At 42.1% G+C, this 27,790-nt stretch overlaps 2 protein-coding genes across 10 annotated transcripts in view; one reads left to right on the top strand and one right to left on the bottom strand.

The window, feature by feature from the left end:
• zc3hc1 (zinc finger, C3HC-type containing 1) overlaps positions 1 to 724 on the bottom strand; it is a 32,447-nt gene extending 31,723 nt beyond the window's left edge. Inside the window, exons 1-2 of one of the 5 annotated variants that reach the window (XM_041203645.1) lie at positions 519 to 722; positions 164 to 411 (exon numbers count right to left, since the gene is read on the bottom strand). In XM_041203645.1, the coding sequence (XP_041059579.1) occupies positions 164 to 213 (50 nt within the window). In that variant the 5' untranslated portion in view covers positions 214 to 411; positions 519 to 722. Of the gene's footprint in view, positions 1 to 163 lie in introns of all 5 variants that reach the window. The other 4 variants (XM_041203648.1, XM_041203647.1, XM_041203644.1 and 1 more) reach the window with 4 other exon arrangements.
• Positions 725 to 1,113: 389 nt separating this feature from the next.
• The window catches only part of klhdc10 (kelch domain containing 10), a 40,620-nt gene continuing 13,943 nt past the window's right edge, over positions 1,114 to 27,790 (top strand). For 4 of the 5 annotated variants that reach the window (XR_005944924.1, XR_005944925.1, XR_005944926.1 and 1 more), the window contains exons 1-5: positions 1,118 to 1,242; positions 14,325 to 14,417; positions 19,357 to 19,578; positions 24,080 to 24,234; positions 26,277 to 26,425. Coding sequence is in view for 2 of the 5 variants with exons in the window: in XM_041203467.1 (XP_041059401.1) it covers positions 1,176 to 1,242; positions 14,325 to 14,417; positions 19,357 to 19,578; positions 24,080 to 24,234; positions 26,277 to 26,425 (686 nt within the window). In the remaining 3 variants the exon portion in view is untranslated. Of the gene's footprint in view, positions 1,243 to 14,324; positions 14,418 to 19,356; positions 19,579 to 24,079; positions 24,235 to 26,276; positions 26,426 to 27,790 lie in introns of all 5 variants that reach the window. The other variant, XM_041203468.1, reaches the window with a different exon arrangement.

Genomic DNA, 27,790 nt, shown 5'->3' with positions numbered 1-27,790 from the left:
TGTTCACTTTTCAATTGATGTGGTTATAAAATGGATTTGTTGAATGGCCAATGATGGAAATGGATCCGTGGGAGGCAGTACATCATGTAATGAAACTTCCAAAGATACATCCAACTCGAGTTAGCAACCCTAATGGCATCTCAGTAAGCTGGCCATTATTCACCTTTGAATCAGCGAGGATCCATTGAAGCTCTTCCAGGAGCAGCAACCCATGGTCTGGGTTTCCTATCCAGGCGTGGTGAGGCAGCTTGTTGTCTTCACACATCTTCCCTGTCAAGAACTCCAATGTCAGAAGATCACATAATGCAAACTCACAATTCTGTACTGTACTGAAGAAGTGCTCCAGAGTTGTGCTTTGCTTAGCCCAAGACCTCGTCTGCCCTCTAAGTGGGTGTAAAAGACCCAGAGGCACTATTTCAAAGAAAAGCAGGAAAAAGAATCCTCTCCAATATTTATCCATCAAATAACATCACTAAAACAATGAATCATTTATCTCGTTGCTGTTTGTGGGATCTTACTGTGTGATATGTGACTGCTGAATTCCCCTACGTTACAGGAGTGCCCACACTTCGAAAGCAATTCATCGGCTGTAAAGCGTATTGGTGTCGCGCTGAGGTTGTGAGAAATGCTGTACAGATATAAATTCTTTTACACTACACCTAAAGGTGACACTTAGTCTTTGTATGCGCAACGCCACTGGAGATGGTCCAGTATTCTCATCGTTTGCACCAAGGACAAATTTGAACGATGATCTCGGTGATCGGTTACATTCCCTCGGCTGGGGGGATTGGCCCCTTTAAGGGCGACGTTGAGTTAACTTGGAGTTCGATTGGTAATCACTGAATCGGCTCACCTCATAATAAGGTGGGCGGCGATTGGGCGAGCCGATGAGGAGGGGGGGGCTGGTGATTGGTTGTGCCTGCTGCCTGTTTGTGTTGTGAGGGGAGAGCGGGATGTGAGCTTGAGTTTGGCCGTGGAGAGGCGGCGGGGACTGCGGCGGCTTTTAATATTCGGCACCCTGAGTGCGAGGCGGCGTCGGGTTCTCTATTTTAATTTAATTTTGAAGCGAGGGGAGGGAGAGGAGGAGGAGGAGGAGGAGGGGGTGGCGGGGGATTTATTTCCCCCGGTTGTTGGGTCGCTCGGCGGCCGCTGCCGGGACCGGCCGCTGTGCGGGGATGTCGGAGCCGCCTCTTCTCAGTCAGTTCGTGAAGGTAACCGGGAGGCCGCAGGCCGGGCCGCCAGGTCAGTGTCCGCTTAAGTCAGAGCAACCAACCCATCCATTCGCTAATAACGGGCCGCTAATGTGCAGAGAGATAACTGAATGTGACCAACTGGGAACTGTTGGACAAAACAATAAGTTAAACACCTGGTGTCTCTTATCGGCATTCGGTTCCCTTTATTATACAGTTGTTTCCAAACAACACCTGCATATACATTATAAAATGAGTTGTAACGAGCCCCCTTACAAAGCAAAATGCGGTGGATGGTGGAAATCTGAAATACAAAAAAAACAAATGTTGGAAATACACTCGGTTCAGTAAGCATCTGTGGAGAGGAACAGAGTTAACGTTTCAGGTCGATGACCTGTCATCAAAACAGGGTCGCTTCCCGGCTTGGTCCAGCCCTGGTGAGTACTGCACCCAGCCGGCAACCACTGCACAGCCGTGAAGATATTTACCAATAATTCATTATTAATGCCCACTTCTAAATACCAATGATCAGTTCTAAACTAGCAGTGCTTAGATTTTTTTTGTGAATCCATAAACCAGTTGGTGTCCTTTATGGTCATTGAGTTCTCTTTTATATTCAGTTGTATGCAAGATGCATTCATGAAAATTGAGAACTGAGCATATGTAAATAGCTGTAACTGTCCAGTCACACTCTGCATTGGTATATAGATACCAGTGCATACTATACCTATTTTAAATATTGAGTAATTATATAAACTTGCCCATAAATGCACCAAATTTAAATGTTTTAATGGTTATATACTTGTTTTGTTTAGGTAGCACAGTGCTATAGTACAAATAGCATGCAGTCATGTTTAGATTCTAAATATGAATTCATAAATAGGTGGAACTGCAATGGATATCAGTAACCACCATCAAAATTATGTCAAATTGTGTATATAAATGGCATGCATATATAGGTACAATTATATAGAGCTTTTGTGAAACTATCTGGAGTACTTGCACAGTTTTGGCCTCCTTAACCAAGGAAGGATTATCTTGCCTTGGAGGTCATGGAGTGAGCTTTCACCAGACTGATTTCAGGGATAAGAGTGTTGTCCTATGATGGGAGGCTTATTAAACTGGGCCTGTATTCTTGAATTTAGAAGCATGAGAGGTAATCTCATTGATTCCGAGCTTGTTTGATAATACAGACCATGAGAGGTTGTTTCTCCTGGCTAGAATACGGGAACACAGTCTGAGGATAAGGGGTTGGCTATTTAGGACTGAAGAGGAGAAATGTCTTTGCTTGGAGCATTGTGAATCTCTGGAATTCTGTCCCCCAGAGGATTGTGGTTACTCCAGCATTGAGTATTGTAGTAATTCTAGCTTTAAGACTTATTGCACTGTATGGTATCACATGACAGTGTGAACGAATCAGCTCTAAGCATGGGAAATCTTAGAGTTGGAGTTGTCCTTCTAGTTGTGGAGTTTGATGGAGCATGTAACTTCTGCTGCAGCCTGTAAATAAGGTATGATTTTTCTAATGAGAAATCTGTCTGGAAAATCAAGTCCAAAACAAGTATATTTAAGGCTGAGGTAGACAGATTTTGGTTTCGGAATGAAGGAATATTGGGAGAGAGTGGGAAAGTGGAGTTATGCTGGGAAGATCAGCCATGTTCTTATTGAATGGTGGGGCAAGCTCAGAGATGTATAATTTCCCCCGATCCTAGTTTTGGTTCTTATGTAAAGTTCAAGGTAAAACCATCAGGATTGCAACAGCACAATCTCCAAAATCTTGTGTTATGGTTTTTGCATACAGAAAGATAACATGATTTACAGTAAGAAAGGAAGAGACACGATGGACGCTGAGCATGGGGATAGAGAGAAATTGAGAAGTCAGAATGAGAAAATTAAGGCAGAAGAGAGAAGTGACCAGGTGGAGCTGGCAGCTTCAGGATTTCCAAATGCTGGAAGTATAGTGGCTAACTAGTAGTTGAAGTGAGTGTTGAGGTGTTTAGTGTTGGAAGGGTGTATACAGAGACAGAAGGCCGGAGAAAATCACTAAGGTTAGCCATAAAGTGATGTGAAAGTAAAGATGGGAACTTGGAATGAAAACTGTTGTCGCATAGTCTGGCGAGGACAGGATGATGGGAGTGTGAGAATTAGAATGATAGAATCCTACAGCACAGAAGGTGGCCATTTTGTCCTTTTATACTTATACTGCTCTTTAAAAGGTGCATCTACTTTGTCTCACTCCTCTACTCTTTGCCCATAGAGCTGCAAATTTCTCCTTTTATACAATTCCCTTTGAAAGTTACTATTGTATCTGCTTCCACTCCCCTTTTGGGCAGTATGTTCCAAATCACAACACATTGTATTTTTTTTAAAAAAACCTCTTTCCTATCAGCCTTTCTGCCAGTTATCAAATCTGTATTCTCAGGTTATTGACTGGCCTGCCAGTGTAGAATGCCAACGTAGAATGTAGGAGGGTTGATGGTAAGTTCGTGGATGACAAGAAAATTGGTGGGGTGGTAGATAGTGAGGAGGATAGCCTTAGATTACAGGAGAATATAGGCGGGCTGGTCAGATGGTCTGATCAGCGGCAAACGGAATTTAATCCAGATAAGTGTTAGGTGATGCACTTGGGCAGGACAAATAAGGCACGGGAATACACGATGAATGAAAGGACCCTGGGAAGTACTGAGGATCAGAGGGACCTTGGTGTGCATGTCCACTGGTCCCTTAAGATAGCGGGACAGGTAGATAAGGTGGTTAAGAAGGCATATGGGATACTTGCCTTTATTAGCCGAGGCATAGAATATAAGAGCAGGGAGGTTATACTGGAACTGTAAAAAACGCTGGTTAGGCCACAGCTAGAGTATTGCGTGCAGTTTTGAAATACGCATTATAAGAAGGACGTGGTTGCACTAAAGAGTGCAGAGGAGATTTACGAGATGTTGCCTAGACTGGAGAGTCTTAGTTATGAGGAGATTGGATAGACTGGGATTATTTTCCCTGGAGCAGAGGAGATTGAGGGGGGACATGATTGAGTTGTATAAAATTATGAGGGGCATAGGGTAGACAGAAGGAACTTTTCACCTTGGTAGAGGGATCAATAACCAGGGGTCATAGATGTAAGATAAGGGGCAGGAGGTTTAGAGGGGATGTGAGTAAGACTTTTTTCACCCAGAGAGTAGTGGGAATCTGGAACTCACTGCCTGAAAGGGTGGTAGAGGCAGAAACCCTCATAACATTTAAGAAGTGTTTGGATGTGCACTTGCAATGCCATGGCATACAAGGCTATGGGCCTAGTGCTGGAAAATGAGATTAGAATAGTTAGGTACTTGTTTGACCGGCGCAGACTCGATGGACCGATGGGCCTTTTTCTGTACTGTAGACCTCTATGACCCTATAACTCTATGACAGTGGAAACTGTATCCTTTTATTTACTTTATCAAAACCTTGTATAGTTTTGAGCCCCTCTACTTAAGTTCTTTACACAAAGGGTGAATGTGTGGAATATACTGCTAAATATCTAGTTGTACATAGACCTTGTATCTCTAATATTACAAGTAGTGAGTTTGGCATGCAATCCCTGTTAGTGTCACGTTCCCTGTAACACTTTCCACAGTCAGTTTGTTGATAACATGTTTATTGTTATAAAAATGTAACCTCTCATACCATGGATAATCCCACAAGAGATTTGCTTGTATTTACATAGAACTTTTGTGTGCTGCGCTTCCTGTCTTGCCTGTCAAATGCTACCTAATCACCATTTCTGTGTCATATAGGGGGCAGTATAAAAAAAGTAGTCATTTGGCAAATATAGACACATTTTCCAGCAATAAAAGAAATGTTAGAGCCATGGCATCTGCAACCTCTTAATTGACCTATGTATAAACTCACCATTGTTCACTTAATATCAGTTAGACTTTGTAACCTAGCTACCAAGCCTAATTGATGCTATTAACCAAAAGTGAATTTATACATGAGTCAATGAATGATATGTTTTCCATGCTGCAATTTTCCTGCTTGTACTATGCAGAACATGCTCTGACCAGAGTCACAGGAGATTTGATGGTGTTTGTGTAATTCTTGATTTGGCAGTTACTGTCTGCTGAATTAGTTTATACATTTTGCGGTAGTTCTATCAAATGATTAAAGCAATGACAAAAAAGGGATCTCTTTCATTTTTTTTTCTTGCACAAGTTCTTTTGCATGGCCTTGCTCGTGCTTTTATCATGTTTTCTATTATCACCCTTTCTGTCGCTTAATGGCTTTCTCTTTTGTTCATCAAAATAGATCAGGTTCCACCTTTCGTTGAGTATCCATGCCCAAGTCTGAGCATTAATGGTTTCAACAGCAAACCTAGGGCATACTGCTTGATACTCTTACTTTCCTGTTGCTCCTCCATCAAGTATCTGCTGCTTCCTACCCATCAATCAGGAGGGGGGGGGAGGAGAGAAGTGGAGGGGTGTGGTGTGGTTGTAGGCAAAAGCAATGATAGAAGCAGATCATCAAAAGATGTCACAGACGACAGAACAAAAGAACACATAGGTGTCGAAGTTGGTGATATTATCTAAACGAATGTGCTAATTAAGAATGGATGGTAGGGCACTCAAGATATAGCTCTAGTGGGGGTGGGGGGAGCATAAAAGATTTAAAAATAATTAAAAATAATGGAAATAGGAGGGAAAAAGAAAAATCTATGTAATTTATTGGAAAAAAAAACAAAAGGAAGGGGAAAGAAACAGAGGGGGGGGCGGGGATGGAGATGGAGGAGGGAGGTCAAGACCTAAAGTTGTTGAATTCAATATTCAGTCCGGAAGGCTGTAAAGTGCCTAGTTGGAAGATGAGGTGTTGTTCCTCCAGTTTGCGTTGGGCTTCACTGGAGCAACGCAGCAAGCCAAGGACAGACATGTGGGCAAGAGAGCAGGGTGGAGTGTTGAAATGGCAAGCGACAGGGAGGTTTGGGTCATTCTTGCGGACAGACTGCAGGTGTTCTGCAAAGTGGTCGCCCAGTTTACGTTTGGTCTCTCCAATGTAAAGGAGACCGCATTGGGAGCAACGGATGCAGTAGACTAAGTCGGGGGAAATGCAAGTGAAATGTTGCTTCACTTGAAAGGAGTGTTTGGGCCCTTTGACGGTGAGGAGAGAGTAAGTGAAGGGCAGGTGTTACATCTTTTGCGTGGGCATGGGGTGGTGCCATAGGTGGGGGTTGGGGAGTAGGGGATGATGGAGTGGACCAGGGTGTCCCAGAGGGAACGATCCCTATGGAATGCCGACAGTGGGGGTGAAGGGAAGATGTGTTTGGTGGTGGCATCATGCTGGAGTTGGCGGAAATGGCGAAGGATGATCCTTTGAATGCAGAGGCTGGTGGGGTGATAAGTGAGGACAAGGGGGACCCTATCATGTTTCTGGGAGGGAGGAGAAGGCGTGAGGGCGGATGCGCAGGAGATGGGCCGGACACGGTTGAGAGCCCTGTCAACCACCGTGGGTGGAAAACCTCGGTTAAGGAAGAAGGACGACATGTCAGAGGAACTGTTTTTGAAGGTAGCATCATCGGAACTGATGCGACGGAGGCGAAGGAACTGAGAGAATGGGATGGAGTCCTTACAGGAAGCGGGGTGTGAGGAGTTGTATTCAAGGTAGCTGTGGGAGTTGGTAGGCTTGTAATGGATATTGGTGGACGGTCTATCACCAGAGATTGAGACAGCGAGGTCAAGGAAGGGAAGTGTCAGAGATGGACCACGTGAAAATGATGGAGGGGTGGAGATTGGAAGCAAAATTAATAAATTTTTCCAAGTCCCGACGAGAGCTTGAAGCAGCACCGAAGTAATCATCGATGTACCGGAGAAAGAGTTGTGGAAGGGGGCCGGAGTAGGACTAGAACAAGGAATATTCCACAGACCCCATAAAGAGACAGGCATAGCTGGGGCCCATGCGGGTACCCATAGCCACACCTTTTATTTGGAGGAAGTGAGGAGTTGAAGGAGAAATTTGTTCAGTGTGAGAACAAGTTCAGCCAGACGGAGGAGAGTAGTGGTGGATGGGGATTGTTCGGGCCTCTGTACTTCGACAAGATTTATGTTGAAGCTAGCTTTTCTTCTCGGGCTGTTTTCTGTACTCCCTGTATTAACAACAACTGGCATTTACATAGCCTTGTTAATGTAGTAAAGTGTCCCAAGGCGTTTCACAGAAGTGGTTTTAAACAGAATTTGACATCGAGCTGCGTAAGGAGATGATAGGAAAAATGACCAAAAGCTTGATCAAAGAGAGACCTTTTATGGAGCATTTTAAAGGAAGAGAGTTTGAGAGATTCTAGAAGCTTAGTGAGGAAATTTCACATCTTGGGGTCCAAGCAGCTGAAGGCGTGGCTGCCAATGGTAGAGCAGTTAAAATTTGATGTGCAAATGACTGGAATTAGAGGTGTGCAGAGATCCTGGAGTGTTGTAGGCCTAGCAGAAAGCACCAAAATTGATTTTTTTAAAAAAAAAGTATTCTTCCATTTCAAATGTACATCCAATTCCTTCTTAAACAATGCTCCAGTTTCTGCCTCAATGTCCACATGTGGTGAAATATTCCACATTCTTTTATTCATTCGAGGAGTGTGGACATTGATGGAAAGGTCAGCATTTATTGCACATCCCTAACTGTACATGAGTAGGAGTTGGTGAACTGCCTCTTGAATACAAATGACTGGCTTGCAAGGTCATTTCAGAGGGCAGTTAAGAGTCAGCCACATTGCTGCTGGTCTAGAGTCACATATAGGCCAGACATGTTAAGGATGGCAGATTTCCTTTCCTAAAGGACTTTAGTGAACCAGATGGGTTTTAATGACAGTCTAGTAACTTTAGGATCAACATTACTAATGCTAGATTTACTTATTTGAAATTAAATTCCTTGGCTACCTTGGTGGGATTGGATCTCTTCCTGTCTTTAGATCATAAATCTAAGCCCATGGATTATTAATTTGGTAACATAAAACCACTGTTCTGCTGAGTCCACCAATATCCCTCTATGAACAGATTTCTACCTTTTGCCTTTTTTCTACTGATACAGTCCATGCCGCCTTGATACTGATTTGACAAACACTAGACCTCTATTTTGTAAACCACCTCTTGTGTTTGAATTGAAAATAGCCTCAATATTTTAATCCTTCCTTTATAACCATTGCTTCTTATTCTTCTATCATTCTACTAAATCTTCACCATAGCCTTCCACTACCTCTTCAAAATCCTTGAACAATCAAAGTCACTCTGCTTTCACACTCACTTATTCAGCTCAGTGTTCCTGCATATGTCATCTGCTGTTCCAATTCTGGCTTCCTTTACAGGCCAACCCCATATCTCTTTCCACGTCCACCCCATACATTGGAATGCACTGCCTGCACCCATGTGCCTTTTTCTTCCTCTTCCAACCTGCCTCTTGAATCACTCTTTTGGTCACCACCCCTAATCCTCAATACTCAGTGTCTGCTGAATTGTACATCCAGAGTACAAGCTAGTGTTGTAAGTGTTGGGGTGGGAAATGGGAAATAATCGATCCGGGAAAGGAACTGATGGGGCAGGATTCACTTGTTGCTTTATACTGAAGCAGTTGGGGAAAAATAGAGATCAAGTTAACTCAAGAATTGTGGGAAGACTTTGTAAGCAGTAAAGAAGTATTCTGCAGTTTAAATCCTGAGAAAGAATGGATTATAGTGGAAGGTGGTAGAACGAGTCTTCATTGTTTGCCTGAGCCAGGCCACGTTTTCCAGCTGTAACCATTACTGGACATAGAATAGTACTGTATAGCAACTCTTAGTATTTATCAACATCAGCAATGACCTCCTTTGTTCCACTGCTTTCCATCCATATTTGTTCTGTCCCACCATGGCCCTCTTTGTAAGTGAGCATTCTAGCTCAAATGAATTTACAGTGCAAGTTTACCAGTACTGGCTGAGTGTATTGGCATAACCATGATCCATCAAGAGCCAGCAAACACAGCACAAAGCAGCAGTGAAGTAGGACCCAGTTACTGGCCAGCCTCCCTGACCAAAGAATGCTGCTAATGAAAAGAATAAAAAAACACTGGAAAAGTTTCTCTGGATTTTTTTTTATATAAGCACCTAACCTGATATAATGTTTGAATTAGCAACCGTGCAGGTTGACAGAAAGACGATCTGACTGTGGGAAACTTTTTGCAATCTCTTTCCTGTTCCCCTGTTAAGAGAAACATAAAAAATGTTAGTGACAAATTCCTTCTGGTACCAAAGCAGGACGGTATTCATGGGAAACAGATCTCCCCACCACCCCCCGCCCCCCCACCACCACCACCACCCAGGTAATTTTATGGCATTGCAAAGGCTCAAAGCATTTCCCCAAAAGGTGAAGTGATCTAATGGATGAAGTCACAATACTGAATTGTAGGCAGCCATTTTTAGAAATATGAATTGAAACGTTCAGTAAACATGCTGTACTAACCAGACCCAACAGTTGACCATCCTGAGAGTTGCCAGCACACTGACTATAGCTTTACTCATTCTTGCAAATAAAGATCGGATGTTTTCTGAAATATAATCTCCAACCTCCACCTCCTCTACCCATATTGGGCCCCAACCAGTACAAGTGAAAGCCTAGGTTAATCCTACAATATGATGATCCTTGGGCTTTGGCAAATTCTAGGTGTCACTGGAATTTTGTTTTTAAATTACATTATATTAACTCTGTTCCCAATATAAAATGCATGCCCATTCAACTGCAGTGTAATTATATGCAGTGCTGCTATAGAACAATTGGTCCCCCATCAGTACTTAATGCTCACTGCTCCAAACTAAATTTTCCTCTTCTTCATGTTGCTTTTCACCAAAGTAATAACTGCTGGCATGTTTCCTATACAAATGATGTGTCACTTGAAAACTACATGCATACAGGCCAGCTCAGCAATTGTATCACCACTTTATTTCTAGAATCATAGCCAGCAGTCAAGGATATTATTGAAAGGAATTGTTCAGAGGATACATGTCAGTGTTTTTAAATGATAGGCTTTCCAATAGTTGGGTATTAATTTGGGATTTACCATTTTCATATTTATATTGGGTATGCTAGTTTAGTCGTTATGTTATTGGACTAATGCAGAGTCCTGGACTAAGAATCCAGAAATAATGAGGTCAAATCCCACCGGGGCAGGTTGAGAATTTCAATTTGGCTTTAATTTGTAAGTAAGCAAACTGTTATCAGCAAAAATGACCATTGTTGCAGCTGATCAATGTCTTTTAGGAAGGAAACCTGTTGTCCTTACTTCTGACCTATGTGACTCCAATCCTCCTCCACTGTGGTTAATTCTTAACTGCCTTCTGAAGTGACTTAGCAAAACCACACAATGTAACTAGGGAGGCATTGTAAAGGCTGGTTGAGGCTGCAAATTGAAATTGTAAGTGTAAGGAGCAAGTGGAAAGAAGTGAAGTCCCTCCAGAGAGTTGAAGTGCATGGAATTTTGTGTTGTCCCCTGTAGTCGTCCTCTTTGAGAGAAGGGGAAATATTAGATGTGACTTTTTCCATTAAATTCCACCTTTTATGTCCATTTGTGACTGGATATGAGAGAGGGGCATGCTCACCTTCAGGGGCAAAGGCTTGGTTTTCTGCTGATGGATAAGGGATGAGTAAAGAGGGAATTGACAACCCCCTGGATTAGTGAGTGTCTAGCTATAACATTCTTTCCATAAAACAATTCTGCTTAACACAGGGGAGAATTAATCTGAAAGCAGCTTCTGTTTACAGTAATTAGGATTTCAAGCATTTTTTTAAAAAGTGATTTTAAAAGACATCATCCTCTCAAATAACTTAACAGCATCAAATGGTAGTGTGTATGGCAAGGACATTTTTGGGGGAAAGACTTTGTTCTTCCTCTTTTCACCACTCGTCCCTTAAGCTGTGTGGCTAAGAGGGTAAGTGGAGCTTCCGCAGTCCTCCAGCCCGATCTGATGGCCAGAAACTATCCAATGGACATGCAAGAATAAGCTTGCTACACTTAAATCATCCACACACAGAAATTCTATGATGCCCTGTGTTGGTCCTAGTGTGCTGCAATAAAGAAAAAACATTCATATTTATGTAGCACTTTTCACAAGCTCCACGCATCCCAAAGTGCTGCATAGTCAATTAATTACTTTTGACGTCTAGTCACTGTTGTAATGCAAGAAATGAAGCAGCTAATTTACAAGTGGCATAACCTCAAATAGAAATAAAATGACCAGATAATTTGTTTTTAATTGGTTGGAGAATAAATATTGACCAAGACATTGTGGAGAACACCCCTGCTGCTCTTTGAATAGTGCCAAAGGATCTTGTACATCAACCAGAGAGGCTAGATGGGCCTTGGTTTAAAGTCTCAACTGAAAGATAGTACCTCCTATAATGGAGAGCTCCCTATTGACACTGAGGTGTCAACACCCCTAGAGCAAAGTTAAAATGGGGAATGAGCAGTGTAGAATAGGAAGGTTGAAGGTCCAATCCCCAGTATTGGCTGATGCCAGTCAGTGCATCAGGTCTCCCAGTCCTTCAGTTAGAAAAGGGTTAAGGTTCCTGATCACTGTCCAGTGACTCCCCCCACTGGAAGCGAGTGCACGTAGTATTGAGTTTGGCTTTAATGTGCACTGATTTATGCCAACACTTTGATGGTTTGACACACAAATAGAAATGACCACTTGGTTGAGGGCCTCTGACATTAATGGGATGTACCCCAGCAAGTGCTAATGTCATCAGGGGAGAGTTAGGAGGAGAACTGCAAGGAAAATGAGGGAGGAGAGGAAGAAAATGTATTAATGTTAACAGACGTTTATCCTGAAGGAAATGTCTCACCAATGCTGAAAGACCCGTGCTTATTTTGAGACAGGGAGACAGAGAGTGTTATTTAGTGAAGGAGAGGGAAAGCTGATGAAAGGGCCTGGATTTTGTAGTGGTACTGATGATAATTCTGTCAACATTCACCATCATTACTCCATTGAAACTAACAGCAACTTCTGGAGTCTGCATGTGAACAGAGCAATGCCAAAGTTACTGTCAGTGATTCTACACTTTTCCAGAGGGTGCACTCTTGGCATTTTCAGACAGTAATGAATAGGAAATCAATTGAATTGACAAGAACCACCCTTGAAAGATTTACCTCGTTGAATGGAGTGTTAACTGTGTTATTAACAGTGTATTATCTTCAAAATACTGCTAAGCACCCTCACCGGCCCTGAAAATCTAATTTTATATTTGTGGAATATCAAATTTCTCTTCTATATTTTTTGAGTGTTTTTAAAAAAACTTTGTTTATCTTTTTATCTGCTGCCTTTATCCAATCATTTATTTTGTTATCTGAAAACTTAAATAAATAGTGAAGGATATACTTCCTTGTTTGCTGTGAGAATACTGCAATGTGATTGGCTGCTTACCTGCTTGCTGGCATCACTGCTGTTGAATGCCATGACACCCCCTTTGCTTGGTGATAGGTTTAAACTGCCAGTGTGACAAAGGGAAACTGTGCTGTAGAAATTGTTAGATCTTTGCGGCAGTGGGGAGTGTTATTGCTTTTCCACTGACCACAAAACCAGCCCAATGTTTACAGACCCAATAGACCCTGTTTTCCCTGGAACCTTGTTTACCCAAGGTAATATTGCTGTTTTAAGTACTTGTAAGCAACGTTCTGCTGTTTCTGTAATACTTTCAAAAGCGCACACTGGTAAAACAGATTGAAAAGGAAACCTGATCAAGTTGCCCCCCCCCCACCGCCCTTTTGTTTTTGCACAGAGTTGGTGAAACTTCACAAAGCAGGGATGGTGGCGGGCTTATAAATTGCATTATGCCTCTGAGAATCTGTGAGAATGATGACAAAATGTATTGATTTCTCAATGGATCCTGACTAGTCCTTTGCAACATACTGTCAGAACAAGAATTAAATCTCTCACCTTGCACAAGCCTGGTTTTAAAACTCAAGCTGAGTTGTGGGGATGGTGGTAAGAGAATTAAACTTGCTGTAAAGGACAGTGGCTTTGAGCAATCCCTTTTCCCAGTTTCTGTGGCTGCTGGATCAGTTGCTAAAAAGTAACTTTTTATTGTCTTTGATGCCCTTGTTTTATTCGTGAGCTCTTTTCATAGAAAAGACTGGTGTTTGATTGTAGTTTTCACCTGGTACCTGGGTAGAGCAGGGGAAGCATTGGCCATGGTCTTCATAGATCAACTATGAAAAGGGTTCTGTTGTTTCTGGTTTGGCTATATTGGCACAGCTGTCGTCATTTCAGAAGGGAGCCCGCCCTCCTGGCAGTAGCTCAGCAAAGCCCTTGAATTGCAAGCAACTGTGTGAAGGAGCAGCAGGTTCAACCTGAGACGGCCTGAATTTGTGTCCCATGAGTTAACACCAGTCTTCTCCTTTCTTCTTATATGTGTTGACTAATTGGGAAGGAGCTCCCCATCAGGTTGTATAAACAGAAAATGCCAACAATATGCAAAGTCTCTTCAGCCCAAACCTCAAAATATTGTGATCTGCTGTGTATATCCTGCATTTTCTGTTGATCTGAGATTTCCAACTTTTGTAGTTTATACTGTCTGGGCTGGCCTTATCCGTGTGACAGAACATAGAAACATGCAGTTCAGAAAGAGGCCGTTCAGCCCATTGTAGATGTATTGCCCCTGCCCTTTCCCCGTAACCTTGCAAATTTTCTTCCATGAAGTATTTATCCAATTCCATTTTGAATGTTATTGAACTGCTGCCACAATCCTTTCAGGCAGTACATTGCAGGTTGCAACAACTTGCTGCCTAATTTTTTCCCCCTTCATGTCACCTGTGGCTCTTTGGTCAACCACTTTAAAACTGTGTCCTCCAGTTATTGATCCTTCCACCACTGAAAATAGTTACTCTTTATTTACTCTGTCAAAATGTCTGTAGGCTGACGGAAAGGAACAGTGTGGGTATATTTTGCTTCATTTGCTATTGAGTAGGAATAAAGCCAGTTTTTAATTTGAAATGGGTTTTGAACTTCTTCTTTGATCTTGTAGATATTTTCCCCCTCATTCATAGCTGAAGGACAATATACCCCATGGTCTCTCTGTCTTTGCTTTTTGTGATTTGACCCCGTTTTGTATGAGTTGCTGTTCATGACTGACTCATTGCTGGTAATTGTGGTGACAGGATCTAAGAAGAAAGTCAGATGGTTTCCCGTTAGGAGACTCTTCGCCCAACCCTGCCCCAGTCTCAGGATCCCATACAGGTTTTTAAAGACAGGTGGGTGGCCTGGCAGACGTCGCAGTGTGTAGATGGTGAGACTTTATCTTCTGTCAATCCACTTTTGCTTCCTCTCTTTCCTTTATGCTTCCCCCTTATCCCTGAAAAGATTTTGAGACTTTTTTTTAATCCATAAGGAATAAACCTACATAAGTTTTAAGTTAAGGTAAGATTCTGTTTCAAGATGAGATTAAACACTGCTCCCCTCTAAGAAACCTTGCCAGTTAGCGTTCAAGTTTACCCCTGCATAGCATTTTTATTTCGACAATGATTGCTGGAACTCTGGTGAAAACTTTGGAGTAGCTGACCCCACAGTAGTACAAGAAAACTGAATTCTACCCACTGCAGAAGCAGTCTGGGTTACTGATGGAGCTTCTTTGGGATCGCCCAAATCAGTATAATCTCCAATCCAGACACTCTGCTTTTTCTGAGGGCGCTGAGCTATCTAAGATTGGTAGACAATATCTAAATTGCAAGCACTTTGTCACCATAGTGAAAATCATCAGTGTCTCTCCGAGTCTGTAGTCAAGACCAGTGATTAACAATCAATCCCGAAAAGCCAGAAGCTCTCAACTTTCACTTCCAAGTCTCACATTTAAAAATTGCTGTTCAGGGGAAAGAATAGATTATGAAGTCCAGCATGTTTGTGTCTCAACCCCACCAGGCTCTCCATTCTTCATCCAGTTGACCCTTGAACCATTTTATAATCTATTTCAGTGCACATTCTTTTGGACTGTTTTCCCAACTTTTATCCTGTGTGGTATAGATCTACCTGACTTCTCAATTCTTGCTTCCTCGATTTTTAAATGTGTTGTCTAGTGATTTGAATGTTTGAACTCTTTGATAACCTGAACAATTTGCCTGGGTGAACTTGTCAAGCCCTTGATTTGGGGTAGAGGGAATATGGTTAAAGAGCAGAGCTTCTGCAGTGAAACTATTTGGTGCATGGACCTATGTGGATATCAAATGGGAAGCCCAGCATTTACTATGTGTACCAGATCAAATGAACATCTTAACTTTCTGATGGTAAGAGGTTCCTAAATGATTGTGGTGCTTTTATCAACTGAATCATACTGACCAAGAGCCCAATTTACAGTTTCTGGTCATTGCTGTTCTCGGTCAGGGTAGCATCAAGAACATTAAATCAACTACTGAACCCCTGGATTCAGGGGTTAGGGTTCCATCCAGCCTTTCCCTAGTGTAAATGTTCATGTTTAGACTTTGGGTGAGGGCATGATCTGCTGTGATACCCACAGTCAACTCCCTGCCTTGCAGTCTAAGTTCACACAGGAAGTGGCCAGTTGGACAAAGTGAGAGTATCCCTAAGGAACTGTATTCTATCCCAGAGTTCATAGCTTCAGAGCAGAAGGGAAAGAACAAACCTTGAGGGAAGACGATGGAAGAGAAAAGGCAATATAAAATAAAGGGTACAATTTTAAAGGGGGTGCAGAAGTGAAGGGACCTGGGGATAAATGTGCACAAATCCCTTGAAGGTGGCAAATTGAAAGAGGCTAATGAAGCATTAGGGATCCTGGATTTGGAAATAGAGGCATGGAGTACAAAAGCAAGAAAGTTATGATGAATAAAACAGTTATTTGGCTTCAACTGAAATATTGTATCCAGTTCTGGGCACCATGCTTTATGAAGGATGTAAAGGCATTTGAGATGGCGCAGAAAAGATTCATGAGAATTGTTCTAGGGATGAGGAATATCAGTTGCATAGGTAGAGTGGAAAAGCTGGGGCTGTCTGCTTGGAGAAGAAAAAGTTGAGAGGAGATTTGATGAAGGTATTCAAAATCATTCGGGGTCTGGACAGGTTAGATGGGGCGAAACTATTCCCATTGGTGGAAGGATCAAGAACCAGAGACACCGGTTAAAGGTGATTTTCAAAAGAACCAGAGGTGATGTGAAGAAAAACTTTTTATGCAGCAAGGATCTGGAATGCACTGTCTGGGAGTGTGGTGAGGCAGATTCAATCAAGGCTTTTAAAAGAGGATTGGGTGATTACCTGAGGAGAAAAGATTTGCAGCGCTATAAGGAAAAGGCGGGGGGAGTGGGACTAGGTGAGTTGCTCTTACAGAGAGCCAGCATAGACATGATGGGCCAAATGGCCTCATTGTGAGTTAGACTCTTTTCTAACCATTCTAAATTACCCATCTTCCCCCTCCCCCGACACCCAACCCAGAATGCTGAGGCTAACTGCGGTGTATCCAGCACTGTTCCAGCTCAGAATAACTGATTTTCCTGATAAAAGAACAAAATACTGCAAACGCAGGAAATTCTGAACAAAAATAGAAAATGTTCACCTTGTCAGGAAGCATCTATGGAGAGAGCAGACCTGTTAGTTTCAGACTTTATGTCCCTGCTTCAAAGTCAGTGTTCCTTGTATTGGTCAACTTTTCGCTGTGTCCTTTGTACACCCTGTTGGAGTTCAGTTTTAAAACCTATGTTGCATACTATGCCCACACTTCATGGCTTACCTTGCAGCTTTTGCTAACTTCATTTATAGCAGCTGATAATAGAACAAAACAGCTAACTGGAACTGAGGTGTGACACTTTCCAAAGCTGTGGCGCACTTACTGTCCTCCATACTGGATAAGCAGAGTCAAAGGTTAAGTTTGGTTCCTTCAAAACAAGTTACTTGCTCTGTGATCATTAGATGCCTTTCTGTCACTCTTCAAATTTCCTGACTACTGGCATTTATTGAGATTGCTTTAAGACTGCAATGACATTATTATCCTGTTTGAGTCATTGGCCAGGTGTTTTGAATGTTTAGAGCAGGGGATCCCAGGGGTGTACCTGTAGTTGCAACAGGTTCCAAGGTAGGAAACTGCTCATATTTGTAGGCGTTCTCAGGGTTTCACTTGTATTTGTAGGAGGTCTGCGTGTACACATGCTTGTGCAGAAAGCACTACTTGGATCTCCACTTTGAATTAAATTTATAGTGAGCTGCTCTAATTACACGAGCCAACTCTGGTTGTTATTCAAATATAAAGGTGAAAGTTACCATCAGTCCACCAGCGTCACTCGTAGCTGCCAGTTTCTGTTAGGGTTTTCGCTTTTGTCTTCTGATATCTGACTACTCGTTACAAACATGTGAAACAGGTCAATGTCACAAAAAAACCACTTCGTTGCCAGTTCATTTGACTCCTCCCATCTTTCCTCATCTAACTCTATCAATATAACCCTCTATTCCTTTCTCCAATATTTTTGTCTAGATTTTCTGTTAAATGCTATTTGCCTCAACTACTCCCTGTAGGAACAAGCTTCACATTCTCATCACTCTCTGGGTAAAGCAGTTTCTTCAATTTCCCTATTTGATTTCTTCGCGACTGCCCTATGTAGATGGCCTCTAGTTTTGCTCTTCCCCACAAGTGAAATCCTCCTCTCTGACACTGTCTGAAACATTCATAATTTTAAAGATCTTTATCTAGTCACCCCTCAACCTTTTCTTTTCAAAAGAAAAAAGACCTAGCCTGTTTATCATGCCCATGTCCTCATTCTTAGAAATATTTTTGTATCCTCTCCAGTGCCTCTAGCTTTTTTATAATATGGTGACTGGGGCTACAGATCATGCTCTTTGTTTGGTGTTATCAGGGTTTGATACAAGTTTACCATAAACATCTCTACTTTTCAATGCTGTGCCTCTAGAATATGGATTGTATGTGTTTTTAATTATTTAGTTCCTGTTTAGTAAAGTTGAATCCAGTTAAAATGTTTAAGATTTCTTCAAGGTTAAATTCCCTTACTTCCCACATTTTACTCATTGAATACAAATCCTTAATCCCATATTTCTTTGAAAATCTTAGTGCTGAACTATGTGGACTTGCTTCACTGTGATCAGGGGAAGTGAATGGCACCACAATCCTTTGTTTTTAAAAAAAAATCCCACCAGTTTCTTATTTTAGTTTCAAAAGCCCTGGAAGCAGCAAAAAACAAGCCTGATTGTGAGTGAAGTTGATCGCTTGCCCTGATCATTGCCTTCTGCTTAAGGTGGATCAGGTCTGTTTACCTGAGGTATCAGCAGACCTCCCTGACACTGTATACAGTAAGTAGGAGGGTGCAGAAGGACAGTATAATGCACAATGCATTAATCTGCAGCTAACATGCTGCTGCGTGCGATTTACCATGTCCCATCAATTCATGGGTTATTTAGAGACTAATTGTCTTGACACAGATCCTTGGGTCGCTTGGAGATCAGATTGACTACTTTTTTAAAAAAAAAATAGTAGTACCTAGACCCCACTACAAAGTAATTTTATTTGGTTTGGGAGTTTATGTAGAAATGATTGACTTGCTTTCTTTTTTGTAAAGTGTAACAGTAGATCTGTGTTCAAATTTCTACCTGTATAATATAAATTTGTATCTGACTTGCAGCTGTATGTGATTTTAATGTGTCCCTTTAAGGTTGCAAGCTGCAATTAATGTGCCTTACAGGGACATTTAAAGGTGAATTGCTGTAGCTGAATTGATAGTCTCGCTTCTGAGGCGGGTGGCCCTGGTTTGAAGTCCCACTCCAGACACTTGAGCACAACCTGGGCCATCTTTCAGATGAGAATGTTAAATTGAGACTCCAACTGCTCCCTTGGGTCAATGTAATAGATCCCATGGCACTATTTGAAGAGCAGGGGATTTTTCTGTTATCCTGGCCAACATGTATCCCTCAACCAACATTACTAAACAGACTGTGGCCATTATCACATTGCTGATTGTGACATCTCTCTGTGTGCAAATTGGCTGCCACATTTCCTCCATTATAACAATCACTACACTTCAAAAGTACTTCATTACCTGTAATGTGCTTTGGGATGTCCTCAGATTATATAAATGCAAGTTTCTCCTTTAAGAAGCTATTATTCCTATTGTATTGTAACATTAGTAATCCTGTTGATAGGATGCCAAAATGGCTGAATTTTATTTCTTCCACTTGCTTTCCCAGGTCACATATCTCCACCTGCTCGAAGTGGGCATCGCTGTGTTGCAGATAATTCAAGCCTTTATGTGTTTGGCGGCTATAACCCTGACTTTGAGGAGTCGGGAGGACCGGGTAATGAAGACTACCCACTGTTCCGTGAACTCTGGCGATATCATTTTGCCTCTGGCACCTGGCAGCAAGTGGGTACGGAAGGATTCATGCCCAGGGAGCTGGCATCCATGTCAGGTACAAACAGCTTGAGCCACTTCTCACACCCTTTTCCAATAGCACCAAAAAAAAAAATTATTCATTAGTGTTGTCACTCTGGATTTCTATGAAGCATGATGATCAGAGGTGTGAAACTTTTGGGCTGTGTCTACCAGAGCTGCTTTGTAATTTGGCATTTGTTGAAAAGTGTGTGTGTTGAGTTTTATCACGTCCGGGTCTACAATACAGGTCTGTTATCGTGACACTGAGAATAATTGAAGATGACGAAGTAATAGTTTTACTCAAGAAACATGTTGGTACTACATTAGAGGATATTCACTTAAGTGTGCCACTCTCACGCTTCCACGTGTTCTCCTGCACCCACAGTGCATTGATACCACAGTGCATTGATGTTTCCCATCAGTTTCACACATCTGGAATGTGGGAACCCTGTGACTTAGCAGACTTGCTACCCATCCTCCAGCGCCCCCAAACATTGGCCGTTTGAGTATATATAAACAATTTAGACTTGAATGTAGGAGGGTTGATCAGTAGGTTCGCGGATGACATGAAAATTGGTGGGGTGGTAAATAGTGAGAAGGATAGCCTTAGATTACAGGTGAATATAGACGGGCTGGTCAGATGGGCTGATCAGCGGCAAATGGAATTTAATCCGGATAAGTGTGAGGTGATGCACTTGGGCAAGACAAACAAGGCATGGGAATGGTAGGACCCTGGGAATTGCTGAGGATCAGAGATACCTTGGTGTGCATGTCCACTGGTCCCTTAAGGTAGCAGGACAGGTAGATAAGGTGGTTAAGAAGACATATGGGATACTTGCCTTTATTAGCTAAGGCACAGAATATGAGAGCAGGGAGGTTATGCTGGAACTGTATAAAACACTGATTAGGCCACAGCTAGAGTATTGTGTGCAGTTCTAGAATCTGCATTATAGGAAGGATGTGATTGCACTAGAGAGAGTGCAGAGGAGATTTACCAGGATACTGCCTGGGCTGGAGAGTTTTAGTTATGAGGAGATTGGATAGACTGGCGTTATTTTCCCTGGAGCAGAGGAAATTGAGGGGGAACATGATTGAGGTGTATAAAATTATGAGGGGCATAGATAGGGTTGACAGGAAGGAACTTTTCCCCTTGTTGGAGGGGGTATAGATTTAAGGTAAGGGGCAGGAGGTTTAGAGGGGATGTGAGGAAGAATATTTTCACCCAGTGGGTGGTGCGAATCTGGAACTCACTGCCTGAAAGGGTGGTAGAGACAGAAATCTTCATAACATTTCAGAAGTGTTTGGATGTGCACTTGCATTGCCATGGCATACAAGGCTATGGGCCTAGTGCTGGAAAATGGGATTAGAATAGTTAGGTACTTGTTTGACCGGTGCAGACTTGATGGACCAAAGGGACTCTATATATGACTCTATATATGACTCTATATATATGACTCTATATATATGACTCTATATATATGACTCTATATATATGACTCTATATATATGACTCTATATATATGACTCTATATATATGACTCTATATATATGACTCTATATATATGACTCTATATATATGACTCTATATATATGACTCTATATATATGACTCTATATATATGACTCTATATATATGACTCTATATATGACTCTATATATGACTCTATATATGACTCTATATATGACTCTATATATGACTCTATATATGACTCTATATATGACTCTATATATGACTCTATATATGACATAAAGGAAGGCCTGTGTCCTGAAGGCTGTAGACTTTGTCTTTTTTCCCATTTTAATTTTAGCCTTTGATTTCCTACCTTGCGTTGCATGGCCAGTTTAAGTAGAGCCGATCCTTAAAGCATTTCCTCCCCACATTTTGGTCTTCCTACCATAGTTTGGAGCTAATTGAACCTACTTTATACCAAAGGTGCTCAATAGTGCCTAATGGGTGCAAGGGAACGAATTGGTGACACATACAGAACTAATGAGAGAAGTATGCAAGAGTGCAGAAGAAACTGAAGGCAGAAAAGAATCAGGTGGTGGGGGAGACTGAAAGAATTAGATAGAGCTGGTTTTATTCATTTATGAGATGTGGGCATTGCTGACTAGGTCAGCATTTATTGCCCATCCCTAATTGTCCTTAAAGGTGGTGGTGAGCTGCCACCTTGAAACGCTGCAGTCCATGCAGTGTAAGTACACCCACAGTGCTGTTAGGGAGAGCGTTCCTGGATTTTGACCCAGCGACAATGGAGGAATGGCGATGTATTTCCAAGTCTGGATGGTGAGTGGTTTGGAGGAACTGAAGCAGTTGTAGTGAGATAGTCAGAGTTTTGCAGCGTGGAAAGAGGCCCTTCAGCCCATTGTGTCTGCACCAGTCATCCAGCCCCTATCTACTCTAATCCCATTTTCCAGCACTTGGCCTGTAGCCTTATATGCTATGGCATTTCAAGTGTTCATCTAAATACTCCTTAAATGTTGTGAGGGTCTGTACCTTTACCACCCTTTCAGGCAGTGAGTTCCAGATCCCCTCCCCCCTCTGGGTGAAAAATATTTTCCTCAAATCCCCTCTAAACCTCTTGCCCCTTATTTAAATCTATGCTCCCTGGTTATTGACCCCTCCAGTAAGGGGAAAAATTTCTTCCTATCCTATTTATGCCCCTCATAATTTTGTACACCTCAATCAGGTCACCCTCAGCCTTCTCTGCTCTGAGGAAAGCAGCCCCAGCCTGTCTAGTGTCTCTTCATAGCTGTAAAGCTCCAGCCCAGGCAACATCCTGGTGAATCTCCTTTGCACCCTCTCTAGTGCAGTCACATCTTTCCTATAGTGTGGCGACCAGGACTGCACACAGTACTCCAGATGTGACCCAACTAACATTTTATACAGCAGCATCATAACCTCCCTGCTCTTGTATTCTTGTATTGACGAATAAAGGAAAGTATCCCATAAGCCTTCTTAACTACTTTATCTACCTGTCCTGCTGCCTTCAAGGATCTATGGGCATGCACACCAAAAGGTCCCTCTGATCCTCTGTACTTCCTAGGGTCCTACCATTCATAGTGTACTTCCTTGCCTTGTTAGTCATCCCAAAATGCAAAACCTCACACTTCTCAGGACCAAATTCCATTTGCCACTGTTCTACCTTATGAACAGCTCGTCTATATTGTTCTGTAGTCTAAGGCTTTGCACCTCGCTATTTACCACGCCACCAATTTTTGTGTCATCCACGAACTTACTGATCATACCTCCTACATTCATGTCTAGATCATTAACGTACACTACAAACACAAGGGACCCAGCACCTGTGGTATGCCACTGGACACAAGCTTCCAGTCACGAAAACAACCTTTGACCATCACTCTCTGCCTCCTGCCACTAAGCCAATTTTGGATCCAGTTTGCCAAATTGCCCTGGATCCCAAGGAATCTTACCTTCTTGAGCAGTCTGCCATGTGAGACCTTGTCAAAAGCCTTACTGAAGTCCATGTAGACTACATCAACTGTATTACCCTCACCTACACAACTCAAAATTCATTCAAATTTGTTAGACATGATTTCCCTCTGACAAAGCCATGCTGACTATCCTTGATTAATCCTTGTCTCTCCAAGTGGAGATTAATTCTGCCCCTCAGAATTTTTTCCAAAAGTTTCCCTACCACTGATGTTAGGCTCACTGGCCTATAATTCCCTGGTTTATCCCTACCATCCTTCTTGACTAATGGCACCACATTAGCTGTCCTCCAGTCTGCTGGCATCTTTGCTGTGGCCAGAGAGGATTTGAAAATTAATGTCAGGGCCCCTGCAATCTCCTTTCTTACCGGGATACATCTCATCTGGGCCTGGGGATTTATCCACTTTTAAGCCCACTATAACCAATAATACCTCCTCCCTCTCGATGGTAATTTGTTCAAACATATCACAATCCCCCTCCCTGATTTCTATACCTACATCGTCCTTCCCTGTAATGAATACAGATGCAAAGTACTCTTTTAAAACCTCAAGTATGTCTTCTGGCTCCTCACACAGATTGTCACTTTGGTCCCTAAAGGGCCCTACTCTTTATTCCTGGTTATCCTCTTGCAACGAGATGTCATTGTTTAAACAATGTTACGGGAGGTAAACCTAGCTGACGAATAAACTGCCAAGAACATAAAGGAAAGGGTGAGATACAAAAATGAGGGAAATTGTCAGAGCAGCATGTGGACTAACACTGTTTGCTTCAAGTGTTTTGAGCGAAAAGTTTAAAAGTTAGCACCTATACAAGAGGCTGAGACACTACATGTATTACTGGTTATGAAACTAGAGCAGAACACTGACTGCAAGTCTCCTCCCTCTAGCCGATCACTGCCCTTTGTGATTGTCTAGATTCGGGTGTTGGTTGTGCTAGCAACTGTCTGCACTTGTAATATCTCTTGCTGTTGCCGATTAATAGAATCCTTTGTACTGTAAAGTTGTGTTCAGTTTTATTTGTGGCTTCAGTGTTGCAATTTGATAATTTATAGTGCTGATCAAACAAAATATCTCCTTTCCTTTCAGTTGTTTTACATGGTAATAACTTGCTGGTGTTTGGAGGCACTGGCGTCCCCTTTGGCGAGAGCAGTGGGAATGATGTCCATGTGTGCAACGTTAATTACAAGCGATGGGCACTACTCAACTGTCGAGGGAAGAAACCCAACCGCATATACGGGCAGGTCAGTAATTTCTGTGTCCCTGAATGAATGAGGGGGTGACACCGCATACAGCAGCATTCATTCTTGTTCCTTCCCTTCACATCCTCCATCCCATCCCACCTTACTGGCTGGTGACACCACAAGGAAAAGCCAAACTTTGAGGTTTTCCCTATTCCCCTCTGTGCTATCAATGTTGCCTGATTTCCTGCCTGTCACCCCTCCCCTCCCTGACCTCAATTGTTGAAGGCCAATTTAATTTCAATTAACTTATATTTATCTATGCATCTTAAATACTTGTTTCATTTTATTAGGAAATATAACTTTTTTTCTTTAAACTTACTCTATCAATTTTGAACGTTTATTTTGTCCTTCAATTCTAAACATTTGTATTGCTCACTCTGTTTAAGTCTGGCTGGTAATTTGGCACCATGAAATATATCCTGAAAATGCTGAGGCAGTTGGAAGCATAATCTATTCTTGCTTTGCTAAGTTACAACAACTTGTGTTTGCTCTCAGCAAAACTCTGATCTGAATAGGTCACTTCACCCTTCTGTTCTTGATTTGCTATATTACGAAAGCACTTTTATTGTACAAGTGAGTCAATTCTTGGTGTGCAACTAGCTCAGCTCCAGTTAGATTGGGCAAATAAATAACCTCAAAGGTCGTTGCACCTTCACTTCAATGTTCCATCAGCCCCTCAATTTCCAGTTGGATGCCACATTATAGTGATAGGGAAGAAGCTGCAATCTGTCTTAATTCCTCCGAGTTGGAAAGACTGGCAAGGGTGGGGGCGAACCAGGATTCCTGTAGCTGATTGCTAACTTGCAGCCCCTGTTGTGCTCGTTTGTGGTCATAGGATGAGGACAAGCTCAGGCATCAACTACAAAGCTTTTCTCTCCGCCTGCTAACGTTCCTGTCCAGGGCCCTGAGGCAGGATACCAGAGAGTAGATACTGCTGGTGTAGCTGCACTTCAAGGAGGAGTCAAAACCTTTTATTTAAAAAAAAAAAGAAATTTAGCAGTTTTGATATCCATATAATAGATCAAAAAACTTTCACCTGTGCATGCTTCCAGACGGCTTTGCTACAGCACTGCTGCTGGTGGGGAGGGACAATTACTCCATGACCCGTTTACATAGATGCCTTCATTCTGAACAGACATTTGGATTTTGTAATGAAAATCTGAAAATAAAGGCAGAATGAATGACTTTCAAATAGATCTTGAATTTGTGTCCAGCCTAATTATTCACCCACCCATCAACCCTGCATCACCTGAACACCACACATTATCTTTAATTCCATGTGTAACACTGGGTGAACAACTTGTATCTAATCACATACCTCTGCCTATTATCATACAGCAGTGCATAAAATGTAGGCAGTTTGTACGTAATATTTTGACCAGGTAAAGATTTCATCACTGTAGAAGTTGGTTGGGAGGAGGTAACTTTGTTCAATAACGAAGGAAAAATTTGTCACTACTTGCCAAGTGGCTTTCAGTCTTTATTGTTTGGCACTGTGGTGCGACCCTCTATATCCTAACTGTTGATGGAAAGCCAAGCACCGGAGCACGATGTACATTGGTGAAACTGAAAAGAAATGCTATTTGGTCAACAATCCAGAAAAATACTCAATTCATGACCATGCTGTGCCCTAGAAACACACACAACCCAATAGATCAACCTGACCTATGCATCATATAGTGTCTAGGGACTCCCAGCTTGCCTGTTGCCTCTGCCTGTTCTGAATAATACATATTGTGGTGCCACGGATAGTCCACATCTAAAGTTTAACAGCATTTGAATTAAGCTGCAGGCGCTAACACCTGGTGTTCTGATTTAGGATTTAGCCACCAGCAGAGGCACCACTGCATTAAAAAATCCTTTCTAAACCTTGACTCCTACACAATTTGAATAGAAGAAACAGGAAATGCAAAATAGAAACGCAGCCTCGGACTGCATAGGGCTCAGGGCCACATGTGGTACATAAGCTGCAGTTTGGACAAACCATCCCCACCATCTGTCTTAGTCCTTCATCTGTGTATCTTTGCTTTTAACTGTTCCAGGCGATGGTGATCATAAATGGCTACCTGTATATATTTGGTGGGACGACTGGTTATGTTTACAACACAGATTTGCACCGATTAGACCTTACAGCTCGGGAATGGATACAGCTAAAACCAAATAACCCTCCTAGTGATTTACCCGAAGAAAGGTGAGCCACAGCTGATCAAGGGAGCTCTCTATCAAACGGCATCTATGGCTTCTGATCTTGTGCTTGACTGCTTTTTGCATCTCAAGTGTAATGGATTCTTAACATGATTTTGTTAGTATTTTTTATTAAAAAGGGGAGATTTGGTTTGGGCAGTATGTTAACAAGAGTATCCACCAAGAGACTAAACAACACAGCGCAGGAATTCCAATGAGATGCTAGAGGGATACTCCATTGTGAACGTATGTCATTGTGTTTTTTCACCCTTCTCTCCCCTCCTCACTTTCCCCACCACCCATGCCAATGTTTGAATCTAAGCCAATTGTTCACTCTCAAACAGGAGTCCGAGTCCAGAGTCTTGCTTCCTTTTAAACGGAATATATTTTGTCAATTTTTATTTTAATATTTGTTACGGTCAGGTGAGGAGGGATAGAATGGTTTTCCTCTTTTCCCACTCCTCATTTGATCGCAGCAGGTTTGTTTTTAAAAGGATACACTTGCCAATTCAATGAGTGTTTAAACTGTGTGAGTGCTGTGACTGTAAAAGACTGAGTTTTTCTTTTTTTGAAAAGAACAGAGAATAGTATTTATTGTACTTGATACCCAACCCATATAAAAAGCTCCAACTCTCTTTCTCCCTCGTATGCATTCAAGAGTTTTTGCGCACACGTTACAAAGTGGGAAAATAGATAAAGTAATTTAAAAGTCTGAAAAATAATCAATTTTTAAAAAATTCATTTACAGGATGTGGGTGTTGCTGGCTAGGCCAGCATTTGTTAGATTGAAGCCTTATATGGTTTCAGACTTAGCTCAAGGATCCTTCTGAATTCCAGAACAATACGGGACGATTTAAACATGTTGACTAACAATTTCTATTTGTTTTCCTGGAGTCAGTAGCTGCTGGGCTGGTTTTTAGACACTGCCTGTGACTTATAGCTGGGCAAATAAGCAAGGCTTGAGCTTGCATGATGGATGGAGAGAGAGAGAGTTCCCACTTGTTTTCTTCTTCCTGTGTTTCTTCTCTTCTGTTCTGACAGGCCTGGAGAAAAACAGTTTCTGAAGCAGAGGTTTAGTTGGCTCATCACATGATCCCCTCTCACCAGCTGACCAGTTACCCAAACATGCTCATAGAAAGTTGATTCCAGGTCCATAGTTTAGACATGATTAGATTATTGCTAGAAGATTTCCCTTCTCAGCAAGGGTCCAAAGCGATTACGTCTAATGGCTTATTCCACGCCCATCTCCTGGCCCATTCATATTCCTTAAGGCGATTGTCCCTGATGGGTTCTTCTTGACAGCCTAACTCCGGTTAATAGTTTGGGAATTTGTAGGGCACCGTTAGACAAATTTCAGCCTCCTTAGAAGCTT

The sequence above is a fragment of the Carcharodon carcharias genome, chromosome 13 (genome assembly GCF_017639515.1).
Source record: "Carcharodon carcharias isolate sCarCar2 chromosome 13, sCarCar2.pri, whole genome shotgun sequence".
Taxonomy (NCBI): Eukaryota; Metazoa; Chordata; class Chondrichthyes; order Lamniformes; family Lamnidae; genus Carcharodon; species Carcharodon carcharias.
Note: the sequence above shows the minus strand (reverse complement) of the source record. Positions and strands in the feature narration are given on the sequence as shown.